Here is a 16,195-nt window from a genome sequence, read left to right on the forward strand (position 1 = left end):
GGCCTGATGCCCAGCCTCTCTACAATCAACAGTGGTTTCCTCAATCCTCCTTCTGGAAAGGGCGTCTGCTACCCCATTGTCTGCACCCCTTTTATACTGTATTTCGTAATCTAAACCAAGTAGCTTAGTGAGCCATTTGTGCTGGAGTGGGTGAGTAAGCCTTTGCTCTATCAAGTGTTTGAGAGCTTGGTGATCTATCCTAATAATGAAATGATGACCCACCAGGTAGTGCCTCCACTTGGTTACAGCTAGCACTAAGGCAAAAAGCTCTTTTTCATAAACTGATAACCACAAATTCTGAGCTGACAAGGTCTTGCTAAGAAAGGCTATAGGATGTCCTTGCTGCATCAACACTGCTCCAATGCCTACCCCACAGGCATCAGTCTCTATGACAAAAGGAAGTTCAAAATTAGGCATGCTCAGTACTGGAGCTATGGTCATAGCCTTTTTCAAGTCTTCAAAGGCCATTTGAGCTCCATGGTTCCATGCAAAGCCTTCCTTTTTCAACAGTACAGTCAGGGGTTTGCTGATCATTCCATAACCTTTAATGAATCTCCTGTAGTAACCAGTTAATCCCAAAAAGCCTCTCAGCTCCTTGACCGTACTAGGAACAGGCCAGGACTTGATACACTCCACCTTGGCCACATCCATACTCACTCCTGCCTCTGAGATCACATGCCCCAAGTATTCAATTGAGGATTGAGCAAAAGAGCACTTAGACCTCTTGCAATACAACTGGTTTTCTTCTAAAATACTGAGCACAATTTGTAGATGTTGTGCATGCAACTCTAATGTTGGGCTGTACACCAGTATGTCGTCAAAGAAGACTAGGACAAACTTCCTAAGATATGGTTGAAATATTCTGTTCATCAATGCCTAAAATGTAGCTGGAGCGTTTGTGAGTCCAAAAGGCATCACTAAGAATTCAAAATGGCCATGGTGTGTCTGGAAAGCAGTCTTAGGGGTGTCAACAGCCTTTACTCTCAGCTGATGGTAACCAGCTCTGAGATCCAGTTTGGACATGTATCTGGTGCCATGTAATTCGTCCAGTAGTTCATCTATGTTGGGAATAGGAAATTTGTTCTTTATAGTCAGCTCGTTCAGTTTCCTGTAATCTATGCACAGTCTCCAGGAGTTATCTTTTTTCTTTACTAACACTACAGGGGAAGCATAGGGGCTGGTGCTATGTATAACAATTCCATTAGTGAGCATCTCATCAACTTGTTTTTCAATTTCTGCTTTATGTGAATGGGGTTACCTGTAAGGCTTGAGTTTAAAAGGTTCAGCTCCTGGTTTAAGGTTGATCTGATGGTCCAATTTTCTCCCTGGGGTAGGCCTGTTAGGGTGGAAAAGACCTGAGAGTGCTGTTGCAGGATCCTTTCTATAGACTCTAGAAGATGCTCTTCTGATTCCCTGGCCTTATCAGTATGCATGGCTGCGCAGCTTCTTTGCTTCTCTTGTATAAACGTCCTGAGATCCCTGCCCCTCACCAGTTCCATAGTAGGTTGATTCACAAATCCCTGAAGGTGTAGTAAAGTACCCCTATCACTACGGGCAATGCTGAGAGAATGGAAATCAAATGTAATGGGACTGAACTGGCACATCCAGTCCACCCCTAAAATTATATCCCATCCCCCTAATTCCATTACTTTCAAGTTAAACTGGAATTGATAGTTTTGGATTAACCAAGTCACACTGGGACTGATGGCTCCACTGGTAATATCAGTCCCATCTGCTAGAGTCACAATTAAGGGACTGATTGCCTAATATGGTAAGTGCAATAGATTGACAATCCTGTGGTGAATGAAATGAAGGGACTAAACTGGAATTGATAGTTTTGGATTAACCAAGTCACACTGGGATTGATGGCTCCACTGGTAATATCAGTCCCATCTGCTAGAGTCACAATGAAGGGACTGACTGCCTGATATGGTAAGTGCAATAGATTGACAATCCTGTGGTGAATGAAACTATCAGAACTGCCTGTGTCTACTAAAATCTTGATTGGCAGCCCCCCTAGGTTCCCTATCAGCAGGATGGATTTCCTCCTTATGGCCCCAGATAAAGCATTCAAAGAGACTTCTGCAAGTTCCCCAACCCTTCCTGTTAGCTCATCCTGTTCCCCTTCCGTATCCTCAAATTCAGTATCCTCCTCCTCGTCAGTGTTCAAACAGTTCAGACTCCCTTTCTTACATTGATGCCCTATTCCAAACTTCTCCCCACACCTATAGCACAGATTGTACTTACGTCTATACTGCATTTCCTCTGCTGATATCTTACTAAATTCCCTGTGTACTGCATCAGTCTTCCTGGGAACAGGAGTGATGCCAAGCAATTTATATGAGTTTTGGCGACCTGGATCATTCGTAGTGTTCCTATACATCCCAAACTTGGGTTCCATTGCAACCTTCCCCGAAGTTCTGTTCTGTTTCGACTGGATTTCTAGGGAACACTCCCGCAACTCAGCAACTTCAAAGGCCTTCATCAATGTTTGTGGCTTAAACATCTTCACCATAGGTCTAATCTCTTCCTTGAGGCCACTAATAAAACTAGAAACAAAGTAAAGTTCATCCAGCCTAGGGTTTTTCATCAGCATTAGGGTCTTTAGTTCTTCAAACTTCTCCTCATATTCTTCAACAGTTCCTTTCTGCTGTAACTTGTTAAATTCCTCCACAATGTCACGAGAACTACTTCCAGAGAATCTTTCACACAAAAGTTCACTAAATTCCCCCCAAGACAACCCCGGCCTCACCAGTTTCACTCCTTGAAACCAATTGTCAGCTCTACCTTCCAAGAACATCTCTGCGACATCTACTTTCTGACTCTCTGCTACCTGATAGTTCAAAAAATACTTCTGGCATTTCCTAGTCCATTCCCTAGGGTTTCCAGAGTTAAACATTGGCATCTCCAACCGAGGCACATTAGGAGTGAATTGCCTACCTCTGTACTCTTGTTGGTGCCCAATCCCTTCGACTGAGGATGTTAACCTCAGATGAGATGGAGGAGTCGGCAGGATTGGATCAGACATTCCTCCTTCGACATCAGGGAGACCTTTCTCCTTCATCAGCAACTTCAACACTGTACTGAGTCTCTGCTCCATTTTATTGAACCTCTGGTCCAGATTTCCCACCACCGCCTCCAATTTCACATTGTTCTGTTCCATTTCGGCCTGTAGCTTATGCCGCAACTCCTCAGAACTTGTACTCTGCACTGTAGCCATGGATTCTACCAGTTCTTGCAATTGATTTTCCTGCTTCTTGAGTTGATCCTCCAGTGTCCTAAATCGAGTACTTTCTGCCATTCCTGATACCTTCGCGGCTGAGAATCGACCGCTCTGATACCAAATGTCAGACCTGCAAGTTAATTTCTGGAATTGAATTGAATCTGGGAAAGAATCAGGAGGAAGGAACAAGATTGAGAAAGGAGAGAAGAGAAGAGAAAGAAGGAGGGAACTAACAGATAGGAGAGAGAAAGAAAGCAGTGGAAGTTTTCCTCATTAAAGTCATAACCGAAATTCTGTTACTGGAAGGCTATTTATGTAATTGGCCCTCAACTAACTCTGCCTATTATACAAGCACCGCCCTTGTTAGTAGAACGACGTAGTATTGCTTCTAATAGTTTTATAAACGCACAACCCTTAGCATTAAACGACATTCCCTTTTAATTTCTTGTTCCTGACACCCTCTTTCTGTCTCATTCACCGCTTTTGCTTGGCACAATGGCTCTTGCTCTCCACCGCCACTTCCATCTCAACTTTAACATTTTGCCACTCACACCACTATCACCCCCATTGCCCTTCGCTCCTCTGACCATCCCTCTACCCTTCACCACTCCTGCCACCCCTCTGAGTGCTCTCTTCTTTGGAGATTCGTATATTCCGGAGAGGTGAAAGCGAATTCATCTACTTTTCTCCGTTTGAGCTTGAATTTTGTGACGGAATTTTGGTCAAACTTGACTATGATACTGGCAAATTGGCCACCAAATTTGTTCAAAGACGAAGAGTTTATTGTCATGCGTGGATAAAATTGGTTTCAGTTTCCTTTTCTTCCTCTTCTTTTTTCTTTTTCCCTTCTTGTTATTTTTAGTATCATTGTGTCTATATTTTGTGTTTTACTTTGTGTAGATACTGGATTCCTGATTTCGTGATTAAAGAGAGGATTGATCATGTCCTTTCAGCTCTGGTAAGAATTTCTTCTTTTTCTCCATTAGTTCATTTTTGTATTATTTTAATTTGACTGATTCCTTGTTACTTGGTTACTGGGATTAATTTACTTGATTTCAGTTCCTTGTATCTCTGTTTCTTGATTTCTCTTTAATTTGATCAATGAACTCATGATAAACCTTTTCTGCAATTCAAGGTGATGAATAGTTTCTAATCTTAGAATCATATGTTTATGGATGAATTCTTTATCTCAGTGCTCCGCAATTTACTTAGTTTCTGCAAAATTGGTTGTGGAATTATGATGTGTAGTTGATTGTGGACGACGAATTCTATTAATTGATGACCGCTGTTTTATTACTTCCTTAACTTGGATTACTTCCTTAACTTAGTTTCTGATTATGATGTGTAGTACAATTGCTTAAGTTTGCAGGTGGCTACTGAGTGTGTCCTTGTTCTGAATACTATGAGATCCAAGCTTCCTTTAGTAGTTACTACTACAGATGATGCCAAAGAATCTGTAAAGGAGGAAATTCGCTTGAGGTGAAAACTTTCTGAAATTTTTTGACCATGGGCTTATGTTTAGCTTATCTCTGCGGATTGCTGTTAGTTATCTTGATAATTGATATTTTAACATTTCTGGTCAAGTTGTGCATTTCTTAATGATTGAAGGTTTGCTTTTGTTTCTGCTTCCTCTCACTAATTTGTGGTGCTGTGAATGGAGTGGGTTTGAGTTCAATTATTTAAATCAAAAGCTTGTGGTATGCTACATAATTTTCTTCAGAATTGCATAAGTTAACTACTTGAGATAATTGATGTTACTCTTTTTTTTCACCCCTCTTTTTTGACATCGAAGTCCAATTAACCATAGAATGAGAAGATGAATTTGACCATGAAGTTCAGTCGCTGAACCATATAGTCAAATCTAGCTGAAAATTTGTGTATAGCCTCAGTAAATGTCATCACAAGTGCTGGTGTGAACCCTTGATAGAAATGAAGTTAACATGGTTTCAACTGATGTTCCTTATTTTCTTTTCGTGCAGGATGAGTCTCAGGACCATATAAAGAGGTAGCAGCTTCATGAACTAGCCATGCTGAACTCAAATTTTAGAGAAGAGAGTCCAGGACCAAGTGGTAGCATGTCACCTTTCAATACTAGTGGAATGAAACGTCCCAAAACTAGGCATTGAAATGTTGTATCTGCTGCTTCATTGAAGTACTTTCTCTTGACCTCTGATCTGAAGAGTTATGCCTGAACATATACAATTCGTGGCTATCAACTCTCCTTACGGCTCAATGCGCAGCTACCTAAGTGAAGAATTGATATGAACAAACAAAGGGGTATTTGGAGATATGTGTTTTTTACTGGAATTTTTTTCTTTTAAGTTTCTATTTTTTTACTGAAGAACATAAAACAGAGACAGAAACATGACGAGGCGGTTGGAGTAGGGGTGTAAACGGGAGAAACAGAAATTGGTTTATACAGTTGGCCTCTTGAGTTAGGATTTATTTGTAACTGATAGTTTTTAGCTTTTTGGTTTATACACTTGAAGCATTTGATCAAGTGTTTTTGTTACTTGTTTTCTTACCTTTTTTTCATGAAATATTGCTTCTTGATTTTGTAGTTATTGTCACATGAGTGAAAAATTGCTTCAAACTTTTCCTCTCTCATATTTTTATCCTGCTATTGGTACTTAATAGAGAAGTTTGAGTTTTAGTTGTGCATAGCGATTATGATTGATGAAATCTTTTTTGAATTTTGCATAAGTATTAGAAATAAGAAAGAATTTTTCTTTATTATAATATATCAAAACACAGTTGAAAACACCACGGCTGAGATGGGGAAATATTTCTTCACAAAAAGGGATAATGGATCAAAACATGCTAAAGGAAATGCTTACCAAAGAAATTGATATGAGAGTGAAAAAAAATAAATTATTAAAGGCACAAATTGTTTTTTTCTTTTAAATCTTTAGTAAAAATTAGCTAAATGTAAGAAAAAAAGAAATTATTATATAGAAAAAAGAAAAAAAGAAAAATTTTATGTAAGCAAATTTTCTTGAAAACAATTCTAATTCCTAATGAATTCTTCTCTCATACAAACAAAGAATTTGGAATTCCAAATAAATTCCGTATCAATTCTATGCATTTCCCAAACGAAAAAATTGAAATGACTTGGAATTCCAGTTCTATAGAATTTCGATTCTAATTCAATTCTAATTCTATAGAAGCAAAGGCATAGTCGGAGAAGGGAATATAAGTGAGAAATTTCAAATTTGATACATCCTACTTACACTTCAAAAAAAAAAACTTAATCAGGCCAATCGTAATAAAAAATTTTTATTTAAAGCTTTTCATTTAATGATGTATTTTACATCTACTAGTAGATCAATTAGAGTAAATGCTATATTTTCTCATTGCATCATTGAAATTAGGAGAGATTGCTTGTTAAATCCATAAAATTAATGAAATTTCAAATTTAAAGATTGTAAAGCATAAGTGAACTCGGGCTAGCCCAAATTCAGCAGTTGATGAAAAGGAAAGACATGTTGAAAAGGAAAAATCCAAGGACAAAGACAAAAGGCTACAACGCTATGTTAAACTAACAATTTGACTAGTAATAGCAACATCACTGCAAAAGATCGATCTCATGAATTTGCAGGAAATATTTAGGTATACTGCTCGCTGTGTTAGATAACATAATAGCTTAAGAAAAAAAAATGTACTAGAGCTCAATTGTAGAAATTATTAAGTTAAACACAAAGATTGATGCTGGTATTTGTACTATATATGAAGCATATACCAAGGTGCTACCCTTCAGTGTAAGGGTTGGGTCTGATATTTCAATTTGCCATGTTATCTGGTACTAGGTGGCATATTTGAGAGTTTGAAAGGTTTCACTAAAAGTACGAGTCTACTTTGCCATGTTATCTTGTAATAGGTGGCATATTTAACAGTTTGAAAGACAAATCTACTAGACAAAGCTTTCACTGAAAGTACTACTTAGCTCCGTTTGATAAAACTGAATCTGAATTCTGAATTTTGAATTCTGAATACTGAAACAATTAATTTGTTGAATATTAAGCACTGATAAGAGATATATGAATATCTGAATCTTAATGCTAAACATATTTATACTGTTTGATAAACATTTATAACTTAATGCTTAATAAACTAAATTGTACAATTTTGCCCTTCTATCTTTCAATCCAAAAAGGAAATTGAACCTATGATTTAATTAGCTTAAAATTGTTAGGTATGAAAATGACAATATTTATTTTTAAATCAAAGTAATATAAAAGAAGAAATATATTATGGAAAAGTCCAAATATCGGTGCAAATATATTTTTAAATCAGAGTTTGATAAGAAAAGTCCAAATATAAACAAAAGGAAGCTGCAATAAACAAGTTTTAAATTCACACCAAATTATATAGAAATTTAATTACTTCAATGGAAAAATGTTGAAGCAAAACAACAAATAATCAATGTCACTTATCTTGAAAAAAATGAATTTGAGATCGGTGAGTACGGTAGCAATAAAAAAAATTGGGAGGAAAAAATGACAAAATTATGAAAGAGTAGAAGAAAGATGGAAAAAGATAAGGAGTAGACAGATGTGAGGAGCATGGAGAAATTGTAAAAAAAATCATTAAATAGGGAGAAAATAGAAGTAGAAAGCCATTAGACAGAAAATGTTAAGTTGTTTAATTAGATAAGAATTTTGGATAGAGAATATTAGGTTATTTAATTCAATAAGGATTTTGAATGTAATTAACAAATAAGGATAGATTTGGTAGATAAGATAAAGTAGTTGAAATAAATCTCTTGATTCTTATCAAATTAAGCATTCAGTTACGATTCTTGTGCTGAAAAAAATACATACAAATTCAGCACCACTTAATAAATTCAGCAGAAAAATTTTTATTTATCAAACACCCAAAACACTTGAATGTCTGAATGAATTCAGTTTCAGCACTTTTTTATGTTATCGAACAGACACTTAGTCATCCATCTGCTCTATTTCTAAAGCAATAGAGCTACATTGGGGCGCCGTTGACTCGTCAGAAGAACTACTATTGCTACTTCTTTGCATGGATATGGGTGAATCTGGAGGATAAAACGATGGTTTAGGAGGCAACTTTAGGCCACTAGAATGGCCTTCAAGCATTTCTAAGACTTCTCTTATTGAAGGACGATTCTCAGGTGTCATCTGTATGCACCACAAGGCAATCAAAATCAATTTTCGTGTAATTGTCTTTTCTTCTTCAGTTGCTTGATCTCCGATTTCCATTTCCTTCCCCTGATCGAATTTGTCATATATCCATGAAGGGAAGTATATTTGACTTGAATGCTCAGCATCAGCATCCACATTTCTCCTCCTTCCTGCCATCTCCATTAGTAACATTCCATAGCTGTAAACGTCTGTCTTATGCGAGACTCTTCCAATCTTTTTATAGAACAACTCCGGGGCCATGTAACCTAAAGTTCCTCTCGCAGCAGTAAGAGTTGCAATACTCTTTTGCATTGGGTAAAGTTTCGCAAGTCCAAAGTCCGAAACTTTTGGAACAAAATTCTCATCAAAGACATTATGCGGTTTAATATCAAAATGCAGAATTTGCATATCACACCCCTGATGCAAGTATTCAATGCCACGAGCCACCCCCTTTGCAATCTCACAAACTTGTCTCCAGCTCAATGGAGAACCATTTCGACAGTTTGAGAAAGTTAACTTATCCAGAGAGCCATTTGGCATGTAATCATACACTAGAGCATGTTTTGAGGCAGTAACACAAAATCCCACTAACCGAACCACGTTCACATGGTGTATTATTCTAATAGTTGCAACTTCATTGATGAACTCTTGTCCATTAGCTTTTGATTTGTTCAGCATCTTGACAGCAACTGCACCTCCACTGCGCAGTTTTCCTTTGTAAACCAAACCATAGCCTCCTTCACCTAGTTTCTCCTTAAAATTGTTGGTCATTGTCCTTATTTCTCTGTATGAGTACCTAATGGGCATGAGGCTGTTGTTTGCTTGTAGGAAATCTTCTATTGTATCATACCTCGATAAATGCCTCCGACGATACTGATAAAGGAGGAAAGCAAACAAGAGGATAATGCCAATGACATGTTTTGCTGCAATAAGCACAACTGAAATAGAAGAACAAAACAATGATTGACTGACTTCTAGTATATTCCAATAGACAAAGTTTTCAACTATAAATCAGATGCCTTACCCGAAACTAAGCCAATTTCAAAGCAATCTGCTTATAAAAGAAAACTTAAAGGATTATAATGGAAATATTGAAATAGAAAGAATCAGATTGATTAAAGAATGGTTTTTCTGTAAATCAAAGAAATCAGATTACTCACTTTTACATACATATGGCTGGATGACATGTCTGTAGACGAATCCGAAGATTTCTGTCCATATGAGAAGCACATCGCCTAAGTACAAAAGTCAACATCAATGTCCAATTGGATGCTTGAAAATCAACTTTTATTAATTGCAGCTATTTCACACTCATGTGCATACAAGTTTCAAATTACCACAACAATTAAAAAAAAATAGTTTCAAATAAATTCAAAGTATGTTTGTTTTGCATGGTTCAAAGGGAAAATTCAATAATTGATATGTTTGTTGGGATCAAAAAACAAATAAGCTTTTTCAAAAAGTCAACCCATCCTCCTGTCTAAAATCCCACTATTCTAATTTGACTATATTCCTATATATTTTTGTTTGCTAAAAAAGATTTGCAGCAACAAATAAAGACAAAATAGCAGTTTCTGGTATTCTGATTCCCCAAAACAAAAAAAGATTAGACAACTTTGAGGTATATGCGGTTGTGTACTATTATTGTATTTCTTGCATATTTTGCTGTACATTTACAGGGAATACTGTATTTTATTAGTTGCTATTGATTGGGACATCAAATGTTGTAAGAAGTATAATAGTTTCTCTAAGAAAGCATAATAAAACAAAAGACATACCTGCCCCACATTCGACTTAACAAGAAAATAAGATCTTAATAAAAGTGCCTTAATAGTTAATTCTTTTCAGTTAATGCCATATGTAAAGAAATCAAGGATGAGCATTTATTAGATAACAAGGTATCTTACTCAAAGAACTGATATTTGGTGATGCAATTCGTTACATGAATGATTTATCAAATACAAATTAAGAAATCTACTTGAAGCTGGAAAATGAAAGGAACTTTACCAACTAAAGAAATCCAGGATAAGCATTTATTTGGTTGTTCTATAATTTAAAAAAAAAGAAAGAAAGATGAACCACTTCACATCTTAACTTAAAATCTTCCAATATACGGTAATTTGCAATTAATTTCCCAAAAACATCGTTTCAAGCAGTAGTACTGAATAAGTACTTGTTAAGTGGCTAATTGTGCATATAATTGGTACATATTATCCCCTTTATTTTGCTAAAATATGGCGTTAATCAATATATTTCACTCATATTTGAATTTTGGTACTGTTTGTAGGAGTTGTTAGTGAGAATGAAGTAAAAGGCGCGTTAAAAGTCGACTTTGCAGAAGACGTCTTGTAAAGCGTGCCCACGCTTTGTCAAACTCGAAGTGGTGCTTCTAAAGGTCCATGTCCAGAAGAGCTGTCATTATAAAGCGTGCCCACGCCTTATTTGGCAGAGCAGTCAAAAGTTCGCAAGACATAAGATAAATCTGTCAATTGATCAAGGAGCTGGTTGCATCCCATGGGCTGACACATTAGCCACGGATTGAAGACCTTGAGGGGCCATGATTCGATGTAATTATTTTGGGAAATCAATTAAAAGGTCTTAGTTGGGTAGTTTAGGGGAACTAGGAGTCTTAAAAGGAAAGGGGAGCCCATCCCCTATTAATAGGGGAGAAAATAGACGTGGGCGGAGATTCATGATCTATCTAAAATCCTTTTATTCTCTCGTTGGTTTTATCTTTGAAGGGAACGAGCCGTCGTCTTGAGATTTCTCCTGAGGAACTTAATTACTATGAAAACTTTGAATTGCTTTGTTGTCATGACTATGCGGCAAGGCTAGATCGTTTATCTAGTTGAGGAATAAATCAAGGATCGGGGCACCATAACTGTGAGATCGTTTTAATTGTTTATTTTTTATTTATATATTCATGGGTATTTGATTATTCTCTATTTTTCCTTGAGTTATTATTGTTTAGATTTATTGGATAATTAGGCCTGTTATTCGATTGTCTAAATAATTGATAGCCAATTAGGATGTTGGCGCGTTGCCTTTAAGCATCTTGATTAGTGGCAAACGAGACAATTTCACCGCCTCGCAAGCGGTCTAATCTGGATCGTGGGGATAATTAATCTAGCCTAAATAAATCCGCATGTGTGTTTGTCATCTAAATCCTGTGACCGTTTCTGGGGTTGTCTAGTCACAAGAGGGTAGTTTATGAGCGTCTCTTGACTACCATAAAATTAAGGAAAGATTGGTGGTTGGGCGCGTCACTTGACCACTATAACCAGTTTATTTGTGAGTATATGAATTGTCCCTTGTGTCTGTGATCAGTTGTGTGCTTCAGTGCCAAGATTAATTCCTTGACTAGGTTGTTTTAATTAATTGTTATTTGTGTAATTTGGTTCCTGCTATCTTACTCAACTTTGAATTTTCGTTTTTACTCCTTTTTTAATTAGTTGGTACTATTGCTAAAAATCCCCCCCATCTTCCTGTGTGATTTGCCTACCAGTTTCCTGAGGAGACGACCCTACTTGCCCTGTTTACAAATTAAATTTGAGATTGTGTTGGTTGGCAATTAGGCTGTTATTTTTAACTTTATTTTTGGAGGTTTGACACCCACCAAATTTTGGCGCCGTTGTTGGGGACCTGGTGTTTTAAGTGACTTATTGCACAGGATTTAGTTTTTTTTTTTTTTTTTATTTTATGCCTCGATCTTCTCGTACAGGAGAATTAGAATTTGATCTAGAGATCGAGAAGACTGCAAGAAGGTTGACCAAGGAGGCAAAGTTGCGTAAGCAACAAGATTCAACGTCACCTTCATAATCTGAGCAAGAGTTTGTTTCCAGTGATTCATCACGTGAATTTGAAGAAGAAGAAGTGCATATTCCTCGAGTAGCAATGGTAGCCCCAAAGACTTTGAGGGAGTTGGCAACTCCTAACGTGAACCAACAGCCATTATACATTACATTTCCTAACACGGAAGAGGCATTTGAGCTTAAATCTGGTCTTATTTACTTACTTCCTACTTTTCGTGGTATTGCAGGTGAAGACCCACATAAACACTTGAAGGAATTTCATGTGGTGTACTCCACAATGAAACCTCAAGGAGTCGCTGAGGACCACATCAAGTTGAGAGTCTTCCCTTTCTCTTTGGCAGATAAGGCTAAAGATTGGTTATTTTACCTGCCATCTGGATTCATCACTACGTGGGAAGAATTGAAGAGAAGATTCCTCAAGAAATTTTTCCCTGCCTCTAGAGCTGCCAATATAAGGAAAGAAATATGTGGAGTTAGGCAGGCGAATGGGAAAATTCTATACGAGTACTGGGAGCGCTTTAAACAATTATGTGCCAGCTGCCCGCATCATCAAATCCCTGACCAGCTCTTAATACAATATTTCTAAGAGGGATTATCACCCATGGATAGGAGCATGTTAGATGCAGCCAGTGGCGGTGCTCTGGTTAACAAAACCACAAACAAAGCCACGTTATTGATCTCCACCATGGCTGAAAATTCCCAACAATTTGGAGTGAGAGCTGATGGAGCAATAAGAAGGGTCAATGAAGTGAATCACTCTGACTTAGAGGGTAAACTATCTGAGCTTACCTCTCTGGTACGTCAGATGGCAAGGGGGCAATTACAATCTGTGAAGACTTGTGTATCTGTGCTGCTCCCGGACACATGACTGACATGTGCCCAACTCTCCAGGAGGATTCACCTGAACAAGCCGACACAGTGGGAGATTTTTCTGGACCACCTCCACGAAGGAATGATCCTTTTGCACCCAATTACAACCCAGGGTGGCGAAATCATCCTAACTTTAGCTATGCTTCAAAACCCCCTGGTTTTCAACAACATTTCCAACCACGGCCACCAGTGTAACAACCATCCACTTCCACTTCAAACATGTCTCTTGAAGATATGGTGAAGTCACTGGCCCAAAGCACGAGTCAATTACAGCAAGAGGCTCAAAGATCTCAACAGGAGTGTCACAGATTTCAACAAGAGACTCGTGCTAGCATTAGGAATTTGGAAGCACAAATGTCCCAATTGGCAACTTCCATGAGCAACCTGGAAAATAGCAATAGAGGGAAGTTACCATCTCAAGTAATTCCTAATTCCAAGGAGAATGCCAGTGCAATGCAATTACGGAGTGGCAAGGAGGTACAGTCTCCTAGGCGTGCCCACGCCAGAGAAGAAGAAGTGCCCAGGAAGGTGGAAAAGGAAGACGAGAAACAATCCTCTAAAATCTCAAAGAAAGTTGACATTCCTCCTTCTTTTCCTGGCAGGTTTACAAAAGCTAAAAAGGAAGAATCTGAGAAAGAGATTTTGGACACCTTCAGGAAAGTGGAGATCAATATTCCTTTGTTGGATGTTATTAGGCAATTGCCTAAATATGCTAAATTTTTGAAGGGCTTATGCACTAATCGTAACAAGTTGAGTCTGGATGACAAGGTGAAGGTGGGGGAGAATGTCTCAGCGATTTTTCAAAGGAAGTTGCCCCAGAAATGCAAGGATCCAGATATGTTTACTATACCATGCATAATTGGCAATCAAAGAATTGAAAAAAGCATGTTTGACTTAGGTGCTTCAATAAATGTCATGCCTCTTTCAATTTTTAAAGTTTTGAATTTAGGACCCCTCAAAGAAACTAGGGTAATCATTCAACTAGCAGATAGGTCTAATGTCTACCCTGAGGGTCTAGTTGAAGATGTTCTAGTAAAGGTCAATGAATTCATTTTTCCTGTGGATTTTTACATTATTGATATGAATGATGAATACTCTACCAATTCAGCAGTGATTCTTTTGGATAGACCCTTCATGAGTACAACAAGGACTAAAATAGATGTACATGAAAGGACTTTATCTGTGGAATTTGATGGAGAGAAGGTCACTTTCAATATTTTTTATGCAATGAAGCATCTTGTGGATACTGACTCTGTAAATTTTGTTGGCATGACTAACACCATTGTGCAAGAGAATTTTGAACAAAATTTCATGGGGGATAAGTTGGACTTTGTCTTACAACAAGGCAAGACCAATTTGGAAGTGGACGACATGGAGGAGGAGGAAGTCAAAGAAGCTATCATGTCCATACATTCACTACATCCGCTTCCATGCAGGTTTGAAAATTCTTTTCTACCATTACCCATTTCTAATGAAAGAATTCTACCTTCTGTTCAACAAGCACCTAATGTGGAATTGAAGGAACTGCCCGAGCATTTGAAATATGCTTACTTGGGAGATCACAAGACTTTGCCTGTAATCATTGCCAATGATTTAACTGCGTTGCAAGAAGAGAGGCTCTTACGGGTCTTACGGGATTTAAACCAGCAATTGGATGGACATTAGCAGACATCAAAGGCATCAATCCATCCATTTGCATGCATCACATCCTTTTGGAGTCGGACGCAAAACCCGTGAGAGAGTATCAACGCAAGCTCAATCCCGTAATGAAGGAGGTGGTGATGAAAGAGATTCTCAAGCTCTTAGAATTAGGAATTATTTTTCCTATTTCTGATAGCCAGTGGGTAAGTCCAGTCCATGTTGTTCCCAAGAAAACTGGAATCATATTGGTGAAAAATGAAAAGAATGAGTTAGTGCCAATGAGATTGCAAAATGGGTGGAGAATGTGCATTGACTTTAGGAAGTTAAATGCCGCAACTAGGAAAGACCACTTTCCACTCCCATTTATTGATGAAATGCTTGAGAGGTTGGCAGGTAAGTGTTTCTTTTGCTTTTTAGATGGTTACTCTAGATATTATCAAATTATTGTTGCTCAAGAGGACCAACATAAAACCACTTTTACCTGCCCTTTTAGAACTTTTGCATATCGCCGTATGCCTTTTGGTTTGTGTAATGCTCCTGGAACATTTCAAAGATGCATGATGAGTATTTTCTCTGATATGATTGATAATTGCATTGAAATTTTCATGGATGATTTTACAGTATACGGAGATTCTTTTGATCAGTGCCTAGACCATTTAACAATGGTTTTGAAAAGATGCATTGAAACAAACTTGGTTCTTAATTATGAAAAATGTCATTTCATGGTTAAGGAAGGCATAGTTTTGGGCTATGTTGTTTCATCAAGGGGTATTGAGGTAGATAAGGCTAAAATTGATTTGATCGCTAGTTTACCTTACCCTACTAATGTCAAGGATATTCGTAGTTTTCTAAGCCATGCAGGTTTTTACAGGCGTTTCATAAAAGATTTTTCAAAAATTGCTCAACCGTTGTCTCGCCTGCTTCAAAAGGAGGTACCATTCAACTTTGGAGATGATTGTAAATTGTCCTTTGACACACTCAAGGGTATGTTGACCACGGCACCAATCATCCAACCTCCAGACTGGAAGCTATCCTTTGAGCTCATGTGTGACGCCAGTCAGTATGCCGTAGGAGCTGTGCTTGGACAGCGGAGTGGTAAGTGTAGTCACGTGATATACTATGCGTCAAAAACATTGACACCAGCTCAATGCAACTACACCACCATGGAGAAGGAGCTTCTAGCCATTGTTTTCGCTTTTGAGAAATTTAGATCATATCATTTGGGGTCAAAAGTAACAATTTACTCTGATCATGCAGCTTTGAAGTATCTCCTGTCAAAAAAAGAGTCCAAGCCAAGACTTATTCGTTGGGTGCTCTTGCTGCAAGAATTTGACTGGGAGATCAAGGATCGAAGAGGGGTGGATAATTCAGTAGCTGATCATTTGAGTAGGTTGATAAGAGAAGAGGAAGCAGTTCCCATATCTGAGGTATTTCCTGAAGAACATCTTTTCTATCTCAAAGGTAAGGAACCTTGGTATGCAGATATTGTGAACTTTTTA

General features: G+C 37.8%; 1 protein-coding gene and 1 long non-coding RNA gene across 2 annotated transcripts; one reads left to right on the forward strand and one right to left on the reverse strand.

Annotated features, from left to right (window-relative positions):
* The first annotated feature begins 4,616 nt into the window (after positions 1–4,616).
* Positions 4,617–5,830, forward strand: LOC140010734 (uncharacterized). The gene is made up of 2 exons (XR_011817847.1): positions 4,617–4,702; positions 5,203–5,830. It is a non-coding gene; the product is annotated as an uncharacterized lncRNA (long non-coding RNA).
* A 2,330-nt stretch (positions 5,831–8,160) lies between these two features.
* On the reverse strand, positions 8,161–9,311 carry LOC113694854 (rust resistance kinase Lr10-like). Its single transcript, XM_072057900.1, has one exon. The coding sequence runs from the start codon at positions 9,178–9,180 to the stop codon at positions 8,161–8,163; it is 1,020 nt and encodes a 339-aa protein (XP_071914001.1). The 5' UTR covers positions 9,181–9,311.
* Positions 9,312–16,195: the final 6,884 nt, after the last annotated feature.

This window comes from Coffea arabica, chromosome 7c (assembly GCF_036785885.1).
Source record: "Coffea arabica cultivar ET-39 chromosome 7c, Coffea Arabica ET-39 HiFi, whole genome shotgun sequence".
Classification (NCBI taxonomy): Eukaryota; Viridiplantae; Streptophyta; class Magnoliopsida; order Gentianales; family Rubiaceae; genus Coffea; species Coffea arabica.